This window comes from Microtus pennsylvanicus, chromosome 1, assembly GCF_037038515.1.
Source record: "Microtus pennsylvanicus isolate mMicPen1 chromosome 1, mMicPen1.hap1, whole genome shotgun sequence".
Lineage (NCBI taxonomy): Eukaryota > Metazoa > Chordata > Mammalia > Rodentia > Cricetidae > Microtus > Microtus pennsylvanicus.
Window position 1 is genome coordinate 121,918,589 of NC_134579.1, and position 16,478 is coordinate 121,935,066.

The 16,478-nt window shown below is 50.1% G+C and overlaps 1 protein-coding gene and 1 long non-coding RNA gene across 3 annotated transcripts in view; one reads left to right on the forward strand and one right to left on the reverse strand.

Moving 5' to 3' along the window:
• The window catches only part of LOC142855583 (uncharacterized), a 76,170-nt gene extending 73,269 nt beyond the window's left edge, over nt 1-2,901 (reverse strand). Inside the window, exon 1 of the long non-coding RNA XR_012911528.1 lies at nt 2,782-2,901. This is a non-coding gene — a long non-coding RNA (uncharacterized LOC142855583). The remainder of the gene's footprint in view (nt 1-2,781) is intronic.
• Tbx3 (T-box transcription factor 3) lies at nt 2,164-15,217 on the forward strand. Of its 2 annotated transcripts, XM_075982041.1 has the most exons (8): nt 2,933-3,926; nt 5,589-5,856; nt 6,794-6,853; nt 7,113-7,259; nt 9,058-9,134; nt 10,083-10,240; nt 11,715-12,385; nt 13,846-15,217. In XM_075982041.1, the coding sequence occupies exons 1-8, from the start codon at nt 3,538-3,540 to the stop codon at nt 14,305-14,307; spliced, it is 2,232 nt and encodes a 743-aa protein (XP_075838156.1). In that variant the 5' UTR covers nt 2,933-3,537; the 3' UTR covers nt 14,308-15,217. The 2 variants fall into 2 exon arrangements, with proteins under 2 accessions (XP_075838159.1, XP_075838156.1); XM_075982044.1 differs by lacking the exon at nt 6,794-6,853 and having other exon boundaries at nt 2,164-3,926.
• The last annotated feature ends 1,261 nt before the right edge of the window (nt 15,218-16,478 follow it).

A 16,478-nucleotide genomic window follows, 5' to 3' on the forward strand; every position in this document is an offset into this window, starting at 1 on the left:
CGATTCAAAATCCCGCAAACTTTCTTCCACACCCCTCCCCCCCCTTTCCCTAGCGCACTGGAGTGGTGGGTGGAAGCCAGAAGTGGCAAACTGGGGTGACCCCAGGGTTAAGCGAGAGCTACAGTCAAAAATAGGCGACTAAAGGGTGTTTGTGTGGGGGTGACATGAGGGTCAGAAATTGCTCTCAGTCCACGCCAGAGCCAAAAAAACAAGGCCAGATATTTGCATGCAAAGTCAGCGAGCTCGCCTGGCATTTGCAGAGCAGACCCTCCCGAGGCCAGAAGGCTGGGTATCCGTTGCCAAGGTCTCCCTGGCTAGCCCGTGGATCCTTAGGACACCGCGTGGGTGACGGGGGGTGGGGGTGTCAAATACTCCGCAGTTGCACAACTATTTTCCTGCACTCCACGCGGGGGCACAGAGATTAACTCTCCTATGCAGGCAGAGAGGATCTCTGGGTTCTATGGGCTGGGTCTGGCTAAAGTGGCTAGGCACGGAGGGGGAGGGGAGTCTTCTGTTTGCAAAGAATCAGCGGTGACCTCGGTGGCCCCGTGCGGAGAGGGGCCTGGCTCGGCCTCTCGCACCCTCGGTGTTCTGGAACAGGGACCCTGGGAAGGGGCGTTACGAGCCACCGCCTTACGCATCTTCTCTTCCGTTTCTCTTCTTTTTTTTTTTCCCTTCTCAACCGTGGACACACGGCAAGAAAGGGGGAGAGATGGCAAGTCAGACCAAGTTCACAGAACGACTCTATTCTCATTGGCAGCGTAAGAAAAGCTCGGGGCTGGCGCCGAAAGCTCCTAACCTTGTACATCAAAACCAGGGGAGAGGGTACTGCCTATTCACCCAGTTCGGAACTGCCAGTTCGGACCTGCAGTTGAAGAGGGGGTGCTGGGGTGGGTGTTTTCAAGGGAAAAATCTAGAGGCAAATGGTCCACGCGAAAATACCCCAAGCTTCATCTCTAGGCCCAGAAATCAGCCCTTTTTCTGTTCCCTCTCCAAGCAAAGAAAGTCTTGTCTTGTTCCCGGAAAACGAAAAACTCTGCTGAGATTGCCCTCCATTTAAACTGGTGTGCCCCGGCTCCTCCACCCTAAAACAAGGACTGTGGGTTTGGGGGGGAGTCCTCTGACCCCAGCATGGACTGCGGTAACTGGGCTACCAGATCAAAGTCTCATCACTCAGTTTGCCTTCCTCCCCACCGTGGCTGATTAGGGACTGAGTCTCCTGACCTCTGGGGTAGAGGGGTGCGTTTCACGGTTTGTTTTACAAATTCGCCCCCGACTTCTGCCAAGATAAGTCCCCCCCCCCGGGTGGAGAAGGAACTGAGGCACCAAGAGATAAGTGCGATGCCTGGGGAAGATACCAGGCTGGTACACCTCCCCCAACCAACTCTTCCAGCCCCAACCGGCAACTCCCCGCCGAGCTGGCCGGGAGGTGCGGGCAGAGGCTTGAAGGAGAAAGGCCGACAGTCACTGCACTCACTTGTTTCAGCGGCTTCGTTCTCTCTACACCCACAACCCCATCCGGGTGGAACACCGGTATCCGTATCCGAATGGAAGAGGAACTGGGCTCAAAAGGGTCAGTAAATACATTAAAACAAACAAACAAACAAAACCGAGTCCGTAACGCGGAGCAAGTTTAGATTGGGCCGGGCGCGCAAGCCTTGTACGTGTTTGCGTGTGTTTTTCCGCTTGGGGCTCGGGCCCAGGGTGTTGGCGCTGGCGCGCGATCGGGTACAGATACCCAGGGGGCGTTTGGGTCTCTGCACGTGACTGCGGGTGGGGAGCACGCACCGGGGAGAGAGAAAGATTTGTGGGATCCCATGCGCCGGTGACTCGGAAAGCCGGAGCACCCAGCCGCACGAGCTAAAGGACTTGACTTAGAGGAGGCTAGGCGTCTCCACGTGGGGCAGCAGAGCTGCGCGCGAGCCTGGAGCTTTTGTTCACGCGCATTGGCCGAATGGGAGGCTCGGCAGCTGACTTGGCTAGCCCGAGGCCCGGCAAAGGGAAGAAGCTGCGGATCTGCACAGAGAAGCGGCCGAAGGTTTAAGCTGCTGCGCTCGGAGCCTGTGAGAGGCGAGCGCCCCTGCCCGGCGCCACGGTTGCGGGGCAGGCTGCCTGGCTCCCGCCCTCGCTCCCTCCCCCTTCCTCCCTGGCCCTGCCTCCTCCACGGTTCCCCGGGGGTTGGATGGCTGAGGCCTTTCAGACGTGGGCTGAGCTGAGAAAGAGCCCGGGCGAGCTCCTCTGGCTGCTGCGAACTCTCTTCTGGATCAGCCACCTAGAGGCGACTTTGGTGCGCGCGCGGCGCCCTGGTGGCTCCCCGCCCTCCCCTCTGATCATGTTGACATAAACGCAGGACAGGCCGTAGTACCGCGCGGCTCAGCGACGTTCCAGTTTCCGACACCTTCTTTTTATAACTCGGCTCTATTCCCCCAGCACTCGACCTGTGAAAACCACGCCTATGCAGCCACACAATTGGTCCGAAAGCGTCAAAGAGCCAATCAACAAGCCTCGGGCTCCCGCAGCCCACAGCGCAGCTCGACCGTCCAGAGCCGCCGAGCAGACGCCCGGGGAATTCTAGAGGCGGAGGAGGGTGGCGAGGTGCTCGCTCGCCCTCTTTCTCTTTCCCTCCCTCTACTCGCCTACTCCAGCTCCCAATCACTCCCGTCTCTTCCTCCTTTCCTGTTTTTTTTTTTTCACCCGTTTTCTCGATCCTCCCTCGCCCTGCGCTCCCGGACGCTGATTTTTTTTCTAATTTATTATTTTTAGGAAAGCGATTTCGCTCACGTTTTTTTAGCACAAGGAAGACAGCGGAGTCCCCGAGGTAGAAGATCGCAGGCACCATTTGGATCGCCACCCAGACACTGCGCGCAGCTTGGAGCCAGAGAGAAGAGTGGGAGCGCGAACCGAAGCCAGCTTCGCAGTTACGAGTTTTGATAACGTCGCTGAAAAGGGGCTTAAATCAGTTTTTTTTAAAGGAGAGACTTTTCCTCCCCCCTTGATCTCGCCCCCAGTGAAAGCAAGAATCTTTCTAGCTCATCTAAGACGCCTCCTGCGAGAAAGCCAGAGAAGAGCTAGGGGGCGGGGGAAGGAGACGAAAAAAGGTTTAAAAAAAAAAAGTCTCGGAGAACCTTGCGCTTTGGCAACAAAGAGCGTGGGAGCCGGGGAGCCACCCCGGGAAAAGGCTGTGTGTCTATTTCCAGCTAAGCCACAGGGCTCGGGCGCCAGTCGAGCCCCTGCTTGTGGCTCGCCCTACTGAAACCGACTTCCAGGAGCGGCTTTTCAAACACACTCCACGCACCAGGACAGCCCTGCAGCGGCTATGTCTCCCGAACTGTCGCCGTACCCTCTTTAAAAGCCGCATTCTCTTCCCTCAAAGATACTTTCCCCTTCCCTTTCAAAGGCTTTAATTGTAATTTGCTCCTCTTTTTATTTTAAAGCAAAACTATGCGTTGCTATTGAATTTTTTTTATTGTTTTTGAAAAGTAAAAACAAAAGCAGAGCCAAGCCAGCAGCCGCGGACTGGTTCCCTGTCTGGAGTGGATGAGCCTCTCCATGAGAGATCCGGTTATCCCTGGGACAAGCATGGCCTATCATCCGTTCCTACCTCACCGGGCGCCAGACTTCGCCATGAGCGCGGTACTGGGCCACCAGCCGCCTTTCTTCCCCGCGCTAACGCTGCCTCCCAACGGCGCCGCGGCGCTCTCCCTGCCCGGAGCCCTGGCCAAGCCCATCATGGATCAGTTGGTGGGGGCTGCTGAGACCGGCATCCCTTTCTCATCCTTGGGACCCCAGGCTCACCTGAGGCCTCTGAAGACCATGGAACCCGAGGAGGACGTGGAAGACGACCCCAAGGTGCACCTGGAGGCCAAGGAACTTTGGGACCAGTTTCACAAGCGGGGTACAGAGATGGTCATTACGAAGTCGGGAAGGTAAGAAACCAGTGGTAACCCCCTCCCCAAACCACCTGAAGTTTTTCGTGTCTCCTTTTGTCTGTCTATTAAAACGGTAGATTTACTACTGCCTGATTTTACGTTTGGGACGAAAACTCTCCCGACACACACACACCACCCCCGAAAAATGTAGAGACTCCTGGGCCCTGCCCGAGGGTCAGAAAATTTCAGACTACCTGGGCCCACTGCAGGGTTCTTGGGGACCCGTGCCCCGAGTTCCCTACAGAACAGAGGGTGTTTTCCATTGAAGGAGCCGCACACTGACTGACATCTGCAGCAATCGAGAAAAGCAAGCGCCCTGTTGCAGAAAGCCCGTTTGTAAAGACATCCTGAAATATCTTTCTATCTGTTTGATTTTGTCTGTTTGGTTTTATTTCCCAGTACAGACACTTACAGCCCTTTTTGTACGGTAGTGGGAGACCCGTGAGATTTCTCAGGCCCTTTCTGCCCTTCAGCTTACTCTCCGGAGCTGAAGGGGGCCTAAACCTGACTGATCTGGGACAGAGTGAAATCAAGGGAAGGGTGAACCAGCAAAGGGTTTCTTTTCCCGACTCGCTTTTCTGCAAGCCCAGGAAGAACCGAGCAGGCGATCTTATTAGTTAAGGTTATGTGGACCCAAGGAACCCATGAGGATATCTATCCTGCTTTTGTGTTTGAATACTTTACATAACGTTTAGTGTCCTTGCCTGACCGAAACAAGCTTCTAAGAAAGGACCCCAGGAAAAGCATTTAAAACCACACTGATTTAATTTAAGAAAGAAAGAAAGAAAATGTCTGTAGGATTATCAGAACACCGGTTGAAAGAGCACGAAAATAAAACCCCCACTTACAGGTCTCCCTTCAAACTGCTTGAGGCCAAAGTTTGGCATGAGATCTTTCTCCAACCCACAAGACATTTAGTCAGTTTTCATAACTGAGTACTTCCTTTTAAGTCAAAAGTACGGAAAGCCAGCACTTCTCTGAAATTAAACAGCAGGATCTTGCAGTGGCCTACAGAGTAGAGGAATGCGGTTTATAACTTAAATCACGAATGGGTTACCAGGCCCGGGTGCTTGCCTGCCTCCAACCTCCGAACTGAGAATCCGGTGTAATACTTCGCCAGCCTCTGTCTGGCTCACTCCATAACTGGGCATTTATTTCCTCGATAAGCTTTAATGTTTTCTCATGGGAGGGTGGAATAGCCTACACTTTATTAACCACTGTTTCTTAGAACCCTACCTCTAGCTGTTTCAAACTCAAAAAAAAGAAAGAAAGAAAGAAAGAAAGAAAGAAAGAAAGAAAAGAAAAGAAAAAGAAAAATCTTAGGCAAGAATTCATCCCTCTCTGCAGAGGGCAATCTAAACAGTCACACAATCAAATGTGTTTTTGTTTTTTACAAAATAGTCGGTACTTTTAGAGATAAGAGGTTGCTGTAGTTAATTTGATTTGAGGCTTGGGCTAGGGCAATAATGGGAGATTGAACATTTTTAGTGTCAGTGTGGAAGTAAATTTCACTGAGAGTTGCCCTGCAGACTCCCTGGTCCCAGCAGAAAGCCTTGTGCTTTTAGATGGGGCCAGACAACTTGGAAGCCAAGTCCGAGGTCCTGAGCCATTTACCCCACCTATTTATCTGTTTCCTCTTTCTGTGCTTTGCTCTTGTAGGCGAATGTTCCCTCCATTTAAAGTGAGGTGCTCTGGGCTGGATAAAAAGGCCAAGTATATTTTATTGATGGACATTATAGCTGCTGACGACTGTCGATACAAATTTCACAATTCTCGGTGGATGGTGGCCGGTAAGGCAGACCCCGAAATGCCCAAGAGAATGTACATACACCCGGACAGCCCCGCTACGGGGGAGCAGTGGATGTCCAAAGTCGTCACCTTCCACAAACTGAAACTCACCAACAACATATCGGATAAACACGGATTTGTAAGTTTCATTGACTCTCAGTAAGATTCCCTGGGAGGAATGGCTTCCTAGGAAACTGACTTTGGGTCCAGGCACCAGTCTGACTGATGGTTGCCACACATAACCAACTTCGTTCAATTTGCAACCTTTAGTTGCAGAGGGAACTCAGGGAGGGGGGGGTGTCTTGCTACCTGGATAATGGAAGGCCTACCATTCTTGAAGAATTTACCGGAATAGCAATCGAAGGTCCAGGGTGGGTGCCGGACCTGGGCGTGAAGAGTAATACTAAGAACAAAAAGTTATAAATCGATTTTTAAAGTTTTGTACTTGGATAAGGACCGTTTTGCTTAGAAATATTATGTTGCTTCTTTGAAGTCAGCCATGCCATATCTTGGGAGAGCTGAAACCTTTACTGTGTTGGGCCAAGGCGGTGGCTACATTTTTGAAAGTGTATTTTCTTTTACTAAAAGTGATTTTGGACTTGGGTGAAAGTCAGGTGTACGAGGAACAAGCTGAAGTCTTTGGTGTTAAAGAAAAATGCTGTGTGTGTGTGTGTGTGTGTGTGTGTGTGTGTGTGTGTGTGTGTACTAGGGAATGCATGTGGATTCCGTGGCTGAGTGTGCTTTAGAGACTTTCAGGAGACTTGGCTTGCCTGCGAAAGCCAGGCCAGGGGACCTTTGGCTGTCCTCTGCCCCTCCCCAGCATTTCAATAGGATAAACAAAGTGATAAGCGAGGAATAAGCAGAAAGATTAGGCCCAGGAAGACGTGAATGGCTCGGAAATATCTAAAGCGGACAGGGATTGCATTTGAAGCCCTTGATTTGATTAGGGCATAAATATTCCTCTCTAGAGCGCGGCCTCTCAAGGCCTTAAGTGGATTGGGCTTGTCAATTAGTGGGCGCTTAAAGTACTGAATCATTTTGTAAATTAAAATGCATGTTTTTCTCTATCTTTTAAGACTTTGGCCTTCCCAAGCGATCACGCAGCGTGGAAGGGGAATTATAGTTTTGGGACCCAGGTAGGCTAGGGTTCAAGGCACAAATGAAAATGTAGATGGAGAGGGTGGGGGGTGCGCTTTAGAAGCTGAGGAACAATTTGGAAGTCTCTGGAAGACAACAATCTTGTGGCGTGAAATGTACCACAAGGAGGTGGGCTTTGGACCCAGCAGTGGGGACAATGTTGGCTTGGCAGGGGACCTAAGATCTCATTTGTTCTGTTAAACTATTTTTCTTCTTTCTTTCTTTTAATGTGTGTGCTCCCCCTTCCTGCTTCTCCAGACCATACTCAACTCTATGCATAAGTACCAGCCCCGGTTCCACATCGTCAGAGCCAATGATATCTTAAAACTGCCGTACAGTACATTTCGCACATACCTGTTCCCGGAAACGGAATTCATTGCCGTGACTGCCTACCAAAATGACAAGGTAACCCACGGGGCGTTTCTCTCTTCCTCTAAGTTTACTTGCTCTCAGTGAGAAAGTTATTAGGGCATTGGACAGAAGAAAGTCTGGAATTCCTTGTGTGAATTGTGTGATTTGACCTTCTATGGAGAGGTCTGATTCCTGGGAGGGAGGGGGGCTGGCGCAAATCTCTCCTCCCAGCTGGGAATCTGGTGCTTGTATTAAACTGGTAGTCCAGTCCCTGCCCTGGCCGCAGGGTCTCTCGGTGTTTCCTACTTCATCCTCTTCAGGAGGAAGGATCAAAAAAAAAAAAAAAGTGTGCTGTTCTGAAAGGAACCAGGTAGCAAGGTAGCAATTAATTTAAGGTGCAAAGTGTCTGGGTCTCAACTGGAGATGAGTAGAGATGGGCACTCCTCTCAGCCAGAAATTCCCAGTACATGATTTGATTTCATTAATTTTTATGCTGCTGCTGCAGGTGATGGAGGTGGTGTGTAAAAACGCACCCTAAATCAGGGTTCTGTTAATTGAGCTGTCCGAGGCTTCCCACTTAAAGGTGGAAATAATCACTAGCTCATAATCAGGAGTTCATCTGATACTTGTTCTCCTTTGGGGCCTAAAGCCGGGGATTATAAAGGGCTCACCCAATGAGCCTCACCTGGAATCTGCAGTTCTCCTGGCCTGTAGGTCAGGGAAACTGAACACAGAGGCCCTGAGACAAGTGTCTATTGATGGTGGTCCACTAGCACAGAGCTTGGCAACTGTGGGTGGGTGGGCAGGGGTTGAGGACCCCTGTGGCCCAATACCTGAGCCCTAGACCTCGTGGAGAGTTCACTTCACCTGGCAACACCTTGTACTTTGAACTCATGGTCATTCCCTGGTCCCTGTGGACACCTATTCTTACATTTCCTAGTGTGGATGTTAAGTCACCACCCTCTCCTTCCTTACCTCATGCAAAGGACATCTGGCCTCCTTTAAATAGCAGAACCTTAAACCAAAGCCCAGGTTTCTCGCTCCTGTTAACTGGATACATAGTTTCTCTACCAGGAGAAGAGATTCTAAAGACAACAAACCTCAAGCTGGCTCTGAGACCGGGAATCCTGTGAAAGTTACAGCAACTAAATTGTTACTTTAATGGCTAATAGTTTTAAACATAGCAGAGGCTGGGGGGGGGCACAACACACACCAAAAGTAAACATAAATGAAAACAAATATTACCAGTGGTTATTCTTTCCTTTTCAATCTGAAAGTCCTTAGTATATAATTCCTTCAAATCCACTCTTGCCTGGAGTGGTGGGGTTGGGGGTCACTCTAGTAGAAGGTAGTAGTGAAACCCCATAATTAATTTTATTAGATTCACAGAAAAAGTTTTCGTGTGTAGGGTGTGTGTTTGTATTACATGTATGTGTGATGGGGGTTGGGAAATAATCAGGAAGTGGCATTTTAACATGCTTTATAATTAATTGTGCTGTATAAAAAATCAAAACAGAAGCCTACTAGCTCAGATCTATAGGCTGTGCCTTTTAGCCACATTTGAATCGTCTCATTTCTAAATCTAAATTGTCCAAAAGAAGGAATTTCTTTGGATAATTTTAGTGTGAAATCCTTGCTTGGTTCTCAGAAACATTAAATATTACTACACTTTCTTATGATGTTTCAGCCCCTTCCTATCTTCCTGCCATCTTCCCTCTGACTTCCACTTGGTCCATCCCTGTGACTCCTTGGGAAGTCACATCTCTAGGAAAGACTGAGGCGTTTGGGGGGCATGTTTAGAACATTCTAGAAAGTAAAGCTAATGCCTGTTTTGCTTATGTGTTTTCTCTAGATAACTCAGTTAAAAATAGACAACAACCCTTTTGCAAAAGGTTTTCGGGACACTGGGAACGGCAGGAGAGAAAAAAGGTGAGCTGACACTTACAATTTCAGGGTTAATTGGGAAATTGTTTTCTTCAGCTTGAACTTGGAAGTATTAGAAGTGAGGTGCAAGATGTGGGGGAGGGGGGAGGGTCAGCTTGTTCCCTCTTGGTCCATAGTGGCCCAGGTAGAGAACATTCTATGCTGCTTGTCTTTAAAGGAACCAAGGCTACACTGCAGTTCTGACCAGAAAATAGTCTCAGGGGTAACAGGTTATAAAGATGCCTATTAATTGTTAGTTAATTGGCATTTGTCCTGAGCAAGACCCAAGAAGGGACCCAAGCCATTCACACATTCTTCTGCAACCTCCCCTCTCAGAAAGCACCAGGCTGAAGCTGAGGCCCCTTGAGAAATCCAGGGAACCTTTCCTCCCTCCTTCCTTTCTGGGTCTCTGTATCAATTTTTGCTTTAAATAGACCATAGAAAAAGCTGTGCACACCTCACCCCCTTTCAAAGGTTTTCTACAATCCAGAAAAATCATCTATCATTTTTTTTCAAGTTTCTTACCTTGGGGCTGAGCATTAAAAATAATTTCTAACCTTGAAATAAACTTAAACTCCAATTAATGCATTGGTGAACTGGTTATTGTCAAAGGACCACATAATGAATGGTTCTTGCCCATCTTAGTGCCCATGCAGGGCTTTGGGCTGGGTCTTCATAGCACCCTCCCTCTGGAAGGCCAGTAGTGTACCTGTCCTGGCCAACTCTAGCCTCTGTCCTGTCCTGAGGTTTTAAACAAGATTTCCTAGGCCAAGTTCTTTCCTAATGCATAGGCCTCCTCCCAGCTAAACAATGCTGGGGTCTGTGTTGTGTTGCACAGACTCCATGTTGGGTAGCGGGGTGAGGTGTGTGCCACTCCGGAAAGTGGGGGGAAGAAGACAAAAAAGGGAAGTGTGTGTGGCAGTCTCTAACGATGGGTGTGGGCCTCTATCTCAGAAAGCAGCTCACCCTGCAGTCTATGAGGGTGTTCGATGAGAGACACAAGAAGGAAACAGGGACTTCAGACGAGTCCTCCAGCGAGCAGGCAGCCTTCAACTGCTTTGCCCAGGCCTCCTCTCCGGCTGTGTCCACTGTGGGGACATCCAACCTCAAAGGTAAGCCTGGCCTCCTCTGTGATGAGTAGCCTCCAGACTTGGCCCTGTGGCCTTGGAACTTGGGGAAGATCCTGAGCCAGTAGACTCCCTTTAGAAGATGCAGGCCCTTCTAGAACCTGCAAAGCAGAATCATAATGAAAGTGGGGATAGCATGGGAGAACTCAGAACACCTTCCCCACAATCCCATTTGGTGTGTGTGGTGTGGTGTATGTCCTCCTGGCAAGGGCAGTCGCACAAAGCACATGAAGCACTTGTCTGTCTGTCTGTCTGTCTGTCCTTTATTCCCTCCTCCCTTCTGTCCTCCCTCTCTTTCCAACCAACAGCATCCAGCTGCTGCTCATCAACCTCCAACTGAATTTTGGGTGGAAATGTGTTGGGCAGGGAGTAGCCCGGAGATTCTCAGCCACCTGGTTGGTGCAGGAAAGGTGGTAGAAGAAAAGCCACAGCTGACCTGGGGGAGGGAGGAGGCCCTTGGGGCATCTGCTTTGCGGAGGTGGTGGGGGTAGGGGCAGAGAAAGTGGTTTGAATCTTGAGCCAGTTTTCTGTTTAAAGAGCAAGCAGCGTTTATTTAGAAAGACGGTCTCAAAGGGAAGAAATCTGGTTTCAGGTGAAATAAAATGGGAGAGTTCCTTTTGTCTCCAATCCATTTCAGCTTCTAACGTAAAGTGGGGTTCATTTTTTGGTGGGGGGTCTGGCAGGACACCCACAGAAGAGGGTGTGGTTCAAGAGAGACATACATACATACATACATACATACATACATACATACATACATGAGATCTGATTGTTCACCACCCATCTTGGTAGGAACTGAGGCGAACAGAAGGCTCCTGGGAGGGTGTAGTTTCTGCCTGTGCCCATTCCCACGTCAGGATTCTTTCCAAACAAATCCAAAATAGTCACAAATTTGTGGAAGTGCCTGACTTCCATCCTCCCTGAGCCAGAGACTCTGAAGGTGACAGGAATGTGTTCCAGCAGAGTTCTGAGGTCTAGCGTTTTCATCTTTAAAAAGCGAATTTGCAATCCAATGGGAGAGAGGCCAGAGAAAGTTTTGACTAGGTGGAAGCTTTCTTTCTGGTTTTGTTTTGTTTTGTTTTAAAGCGGAACCATTACAATAAGAAAAGCTGCCCGTTGAGTGCCTGGATGGAGAGAAGGTTGAACCGAGTTTTAACACTTGGGATGCTTTTGGGATTAGCTGTAAAAGTGTTACATCATCCCATTTCACAGAGAGGAAAACCCAAGGCTGGGAGTGGTGCAGAGGGGCTTGCGCTGGAGTCACACAGCCAATAAACTGCCCAATTGGGAATCCTGTGTTTGAAAGTCTCACTCTGTAGTTCAGGCTGTCCTCCTGTCTCCGATGCCTCATTGTTGGCATGCCAGGCCTAGCGCCACCGCGCCGGCCTGGGAGGTGGGGTTTAAACTAAGAAACACTATTGACAGATGGTTCCCCTGGCATTTTCCTCTCCTCCCCAAGATCTGTGCCCCAGCGAAGCCGAAAGTGACGCCGAAGCCGAAAGCAAGGAGGAGCACGGCCCCGAGGCCTGTGATGTCGCGAAGATTTCCACCACCACCGCCGAGGAGCCAGGCCGAGACAAGGGCAGCCCGGCCACCAGGGCTCAGCTGTTCCCCGCGGAACCTGGCCGAGCCCGAGACACCACGCGCCTGGACAAGGCATCGCCGGATTCGCGCCACAGCCCGGCCACCATCTCATCCAGCACGCGTGTCCCGGGAGCCGAGGAGCGCAGGAGCCCCGGACGCGAGGGTCCAGGTGCCACTAAAGTGGATGAGGTTCGCTCGCTGCCCGCCAAGGACGCCTTCGCGCCACTGTCAGTGCAGACGGACGCGGCCGCGCACCTGGCGCAGGGGCCCCTTCCAGGCTTGGGCTTCGCCCCAGGCCTAGCCGGCCAGCAGTTCTTCAACGGGCATCCTCTCTTCTTGCACCCCGGCCAGTTCGCCATGGGCAGCGCCTTCTCCAGTATGGCTGCAGGCATGGGGCCCCTCCTGGCCACAGTATCCGGGGCATCCACCGGCGTCTCAAGTCTGGATTCCACAGCCATGGCCTCGGCTGCGGCAGCGCAGGGACTGTCTGGGGCGTCGGCTGCCACCCTGCCCTTCCACCTTCAACAACACGTTCTGGCCTCCCAGGTATTACTCCTGCCTGCCCTCCCGCCCATCCCTGGCTCGCTCCAGTAGCTCTCTCAATCCCAGTCACTTGCCTAGGACCGTTAGTTAGACAGTAATGCATGCTAGTAACTATTAGATTATTGACCCTTTGCAGGGCGCAGCACCTATCTCACTGAGCCGTCGTGACCACCCCTCCCCTTCAAGGGCCCTTAAATTACTTCCTATGCATGGCCAAGCTCCACATTCCTTAACACTGTGACAAGTTTGAATCATTTGATGTATCATCTCTGGCCCAGAGATGTTGAATCCCTCCGCTCAGGTCACACAGCTGGTTCCCTGGTGGAGTTGAGCCTGTCTGACCCACAGGGCCTCTTTGCTTTGATTTCATCTTTCAGACAACATATTTCTCTGGAGGCTCCTAGCCACTACTCCCCCAGGAAGGGGCTGAGGTGTGGGGAGGGGAAGTGACTGGTTCCCTGGGTGAGAATTTGGTCTGGAGGCAGCCAGCCTTCCACCAAGTTGAAAGCTTTTCTTCCCCCACCCCCACCCCAAACAGGCCTGCCTATCTCCAAAGGGTTAATGGGTTGTGCACACGTGGGAAATGTCAAAGGAGGGGAGACTGGCTGTGGCAGGCCTGTGTGTGTGTGTGTGTGTGTGTGTGTGTGTGTGTGTGTGTGTGTGTGGTTCAGACAGCTGTGCCCGGCACTGAGGGGCTGGGGAGAAGGTTCTGAACCCGGTAGGAAGCCTCTCTGGGGTTTTTCCGCCTACTCTGACCTTTTGTTTTGTCTGAGACATTCGCCTCCCTTGCCAGAGCCAAAGGCACATAGTCCTCCCCCATGGGGAGGAGGAAGCTGAGACACCGGCTAGTTTCTAACTTACCCCCAATCTTCCTAACTCAGGGCTGGTCTCCCCCCAGAAGGGCAGGTGGAGGAGGGTCACCCTGAACCGACAGGTCTGGAGGCATCTTCAAGCGAAGAACACACCCTGCATGCAAATTCTGTTTGTTTGGGTCCTGCAGCCTCCCACCTAGGACCCCCAAGCCTTAAAAACTGGGTGTTTGCAGTCTTTATATTAATAATTAACACCTTTTCAACCCCCCTCCTTTCACATCATTCTTATTTTTTCTAACTTGGGAAAAATCTAGAAGGACAAAATTAAAGATAGCATGATAACATGTGCACCGGAGTTTAATCTAGCCCTTTGGTGGAGGCCCTCCTTGAGCCCACTCAACAGGTGCGGTTGTTTGCCCTCGCGGGAACTTGCTAATAGCCCCGAGGGTCAGGCACCAGGGAGGACACGTTGTGGATGATTTAATAGCCAGGAAGTTCCCAGCATGTTAACCCCTTGGTTTAGCATGCAAGGGATCTGTGGCCTAGGGTAAAGTTTTGTCCCTCCAACTCCTCCAAGACCAGATAGCAGGAGGTGGAAAAGAGGGGTCGCCCATCCTCTGACTCCATATGTTTCTTCTGTTCCTTCCCCAGGGCTTGGCTATGTCGCCTTTTGGGAGCCTGTTCCCTTACCCCTACACATACATGGCTGCTGCAGCTGCGGCTTCCTCAGCAGCCGCCTCCAGCTCCGTGCACCGCCACCCGTTCCTCAACTTGAACAGCATGCGCCCCAGGCTACGTTACAGTCCGTATTCCATCCCGGTTCCAGTGCCTGATAGCAGCAGCTTGCTGGCCACTGCGTTGCCATCCATGGCTTCAGCCGCAGGGCCCCTAGACGGCAAGGCAGCCGCCCTGGCGGCCAGCCCGGCCTCGATGGCCGTGGATTCGGGTTCGGAACTGAACAGCCGCTCGTCCACGCTGTCCTCCAGCTCAGTGTCCTTGTCACCCAAACTCTGCTCAGAGAAAGAGGCGGCTACCAGTGAACTGCAGAGCATCCAGCGGCTGGTCAGTGGCCTGGAAGCCAAGCCGGACAGGTCCTGCAGTGGGTCCCCTTAAAAACAAAAAAACAAAACAAAAAACAAAAACCGCTCCCCCAAAGGTCTCTCCATTCCAGTTCGGTCAAATCTGCCAGTGCACTTTGTTGGATGTAAAATAAACCACAGACCTTCCACTGGGGTGATTCCCCATCCTTCAGTTTTGTCTGGGAAGGAGCACCAGGCTCCCTCCAGAGAATGCGCTAGAGACCACAGGCCTTGTCTTGCGCTGTGGAAGCTGGCTGCTGTTGCTTTGAGACGCGGGGGTGGGGGTGGGGGGAAACTGGCTTTTGTGTCTAGAGCGACTTCAGTGGAGGCTGGTGTGAAAGTTGGGGCTGAAGAATGAGGTAGCCGAGGCCGGCCTGCCCTGTTTGAGAGACTACACCCAAATCTCTTTCCCCTTCGTGTGTCAAGCGGAAACAAAAATAATTTTTTCCCTAAACAAACTAACAAACAAACCCAAACCGGGGACAGATCAAGTCCCGTGGAACTGTCTATGAAGACTTAAATTGCTGAGTACCTTTACTGGGGAAGGGAAAGGCCCTTGCCTGGTCTATGTTAAAGGAATCCTGTGTCTTTTTAATATCCTGAGGTTTTAAAGGAGGGATACCCGTCCTTTTTTGTTTGTTTGTTTGTTTTTGCATGTTAGACTTTTCTGGGTTTTATTTGTTGATTTTTTTTGGCTTTTACAGAAAAACAACAAAACCCTGCCATCCTCAACCCTGCTCAGACTGGCAGCCACTAGGAACTAGGGGTGGAGTGGGGTAAAGGGAAGCAATGGGGTTGGAATCCACTGAGTTTATTTTATCTGTTTTATCTAAGCGCTGTAGAGGGCTTCGTGTGCCCGTCCGACCATTAGTTCTCTCAACTGTATATGCAATAACAAGGTTTTAAAAGAAATAATAAAGAGGAAACACGACTATTGGACAAAGTATTTATGTAATTATTTGATATCTCTTGTAAATAGGTGGAATTATGACCGCTCAGAAAGTTAAACTTTAATTTATTGACTTGTACATAGCTGGATGTAAATAGAAGTGTGTCTGTCAGGTTTTATTCTTGTTTTGCCTTTTGCTTTTTATTTCCAGGTCAGGAGATGGCTAATTCACACTAACAAGCGTAGGCTTCTGGACCTCCATCTAATGCTTTCAAATAGAGCTGGCTGCAATTTTAATTGTTCGAGAGCTGGTGGCAGGGGTGGGGTGGGGAAGTTGGGAATACTATTTCCTATTTTCACCAAAATTGGGGAGGTATTGGCCCTTTCCTTAAGCTCTGACACCCTGGGAGGGATTGAGATTGTCATGGGAGCAGAGGCTGCCATAACCTTCCTAGTTCTTTGTCCTCATTTGTCTCTGGTATCTTCTAACCCAAGTGAGGTTTTCTTGCTATTGTTCATCTAGGTGGTGTACAGAGAGGGACTCATTCAAACAACCATGAAAGGCAAAACAAAATAACAAAAATCGTTTTAAAAAAAAATCCATGAAGGCATATTTTGTGTTTAGTACTTGATGAGTTTTCTGTAATTCTCCTCCTTAAAAACATCAGTGAAATTTCAATAAATTTTTATTGAAATGAGTTTTGAAGTCGTGTTAATGATTTCTTCTAGAGCGTCTCTCGAAGCTGGAAAATTAGAAGGGAATGATCTTCCTGCCTGCTCTTTCCTTTCGTCTTTAAATAGTAATTAAGACCACCCCCCACCCCCAGCAAACCAAAATGAGATGTCACTCAAATTACAAAGCTGAAAACAAAAAGTTCCTTGCTCCTGCGATGGGGCCACATCGATCTGAAACTATTTCCCCTTTAATTTAAGGAGCCAGAGAGGAAAAGGACCTGATTAAATTTCGTAAATAGGAACTCCATATACTTCAGTTTTAATAAGGGAAGATTTACCCTGTGTTCAAAGTCGCCTTTCCCCACACAGGAATCTGACCAGAAAGAAGCTGGCAGCGCTGGAAAGGGTTTAAGATTTTAAACCGTCCTTCCCCTTTTTGACATGGAACACAAAATAAACTCTCCCTACACCCGTGAATCTGGCACGGGGAAAAGGTTAGGCTGTGTCCCTTGCCCACGGACATTTAGGATTGGGACAAGGCCAAGAAGGGTGCTCTCACCACCCCACCGTGCGCACACTTTGTTTGGTCATGAGGAGGAAGGTAATTCAGGAGCCCACATGGAACCTGCTAGGCAAAAGTC

What these genes read in the sequence shown, in the direction of transcription:
- Tbx3 (XM_075982041.1), top strand. Translation starts at nt 3,538, where the DNA reads ATGAGCCTCTCCATGAGAGATCCGGTTATCCCTGGGACAAGCATGGCC. An exon ending in GGGGACATCCAACCTCAAAG is followed by an intron (nt 10,241 to 11,714) that starts GTAAGCCTGGCC and finishes CTCCTCCCCAAG; the next exon opens with ATCTGTGCCCCAGCGAAGCC. An exon ending in AACACGTTCTGGCCTCCCAG is followed by an intron (nt 12,386 to 13,845) that starts GTATTACTCCTG and finishes TTCCTTCCCCAG; the next exon opens with GGCTTGGCTATGTCGCCTTT.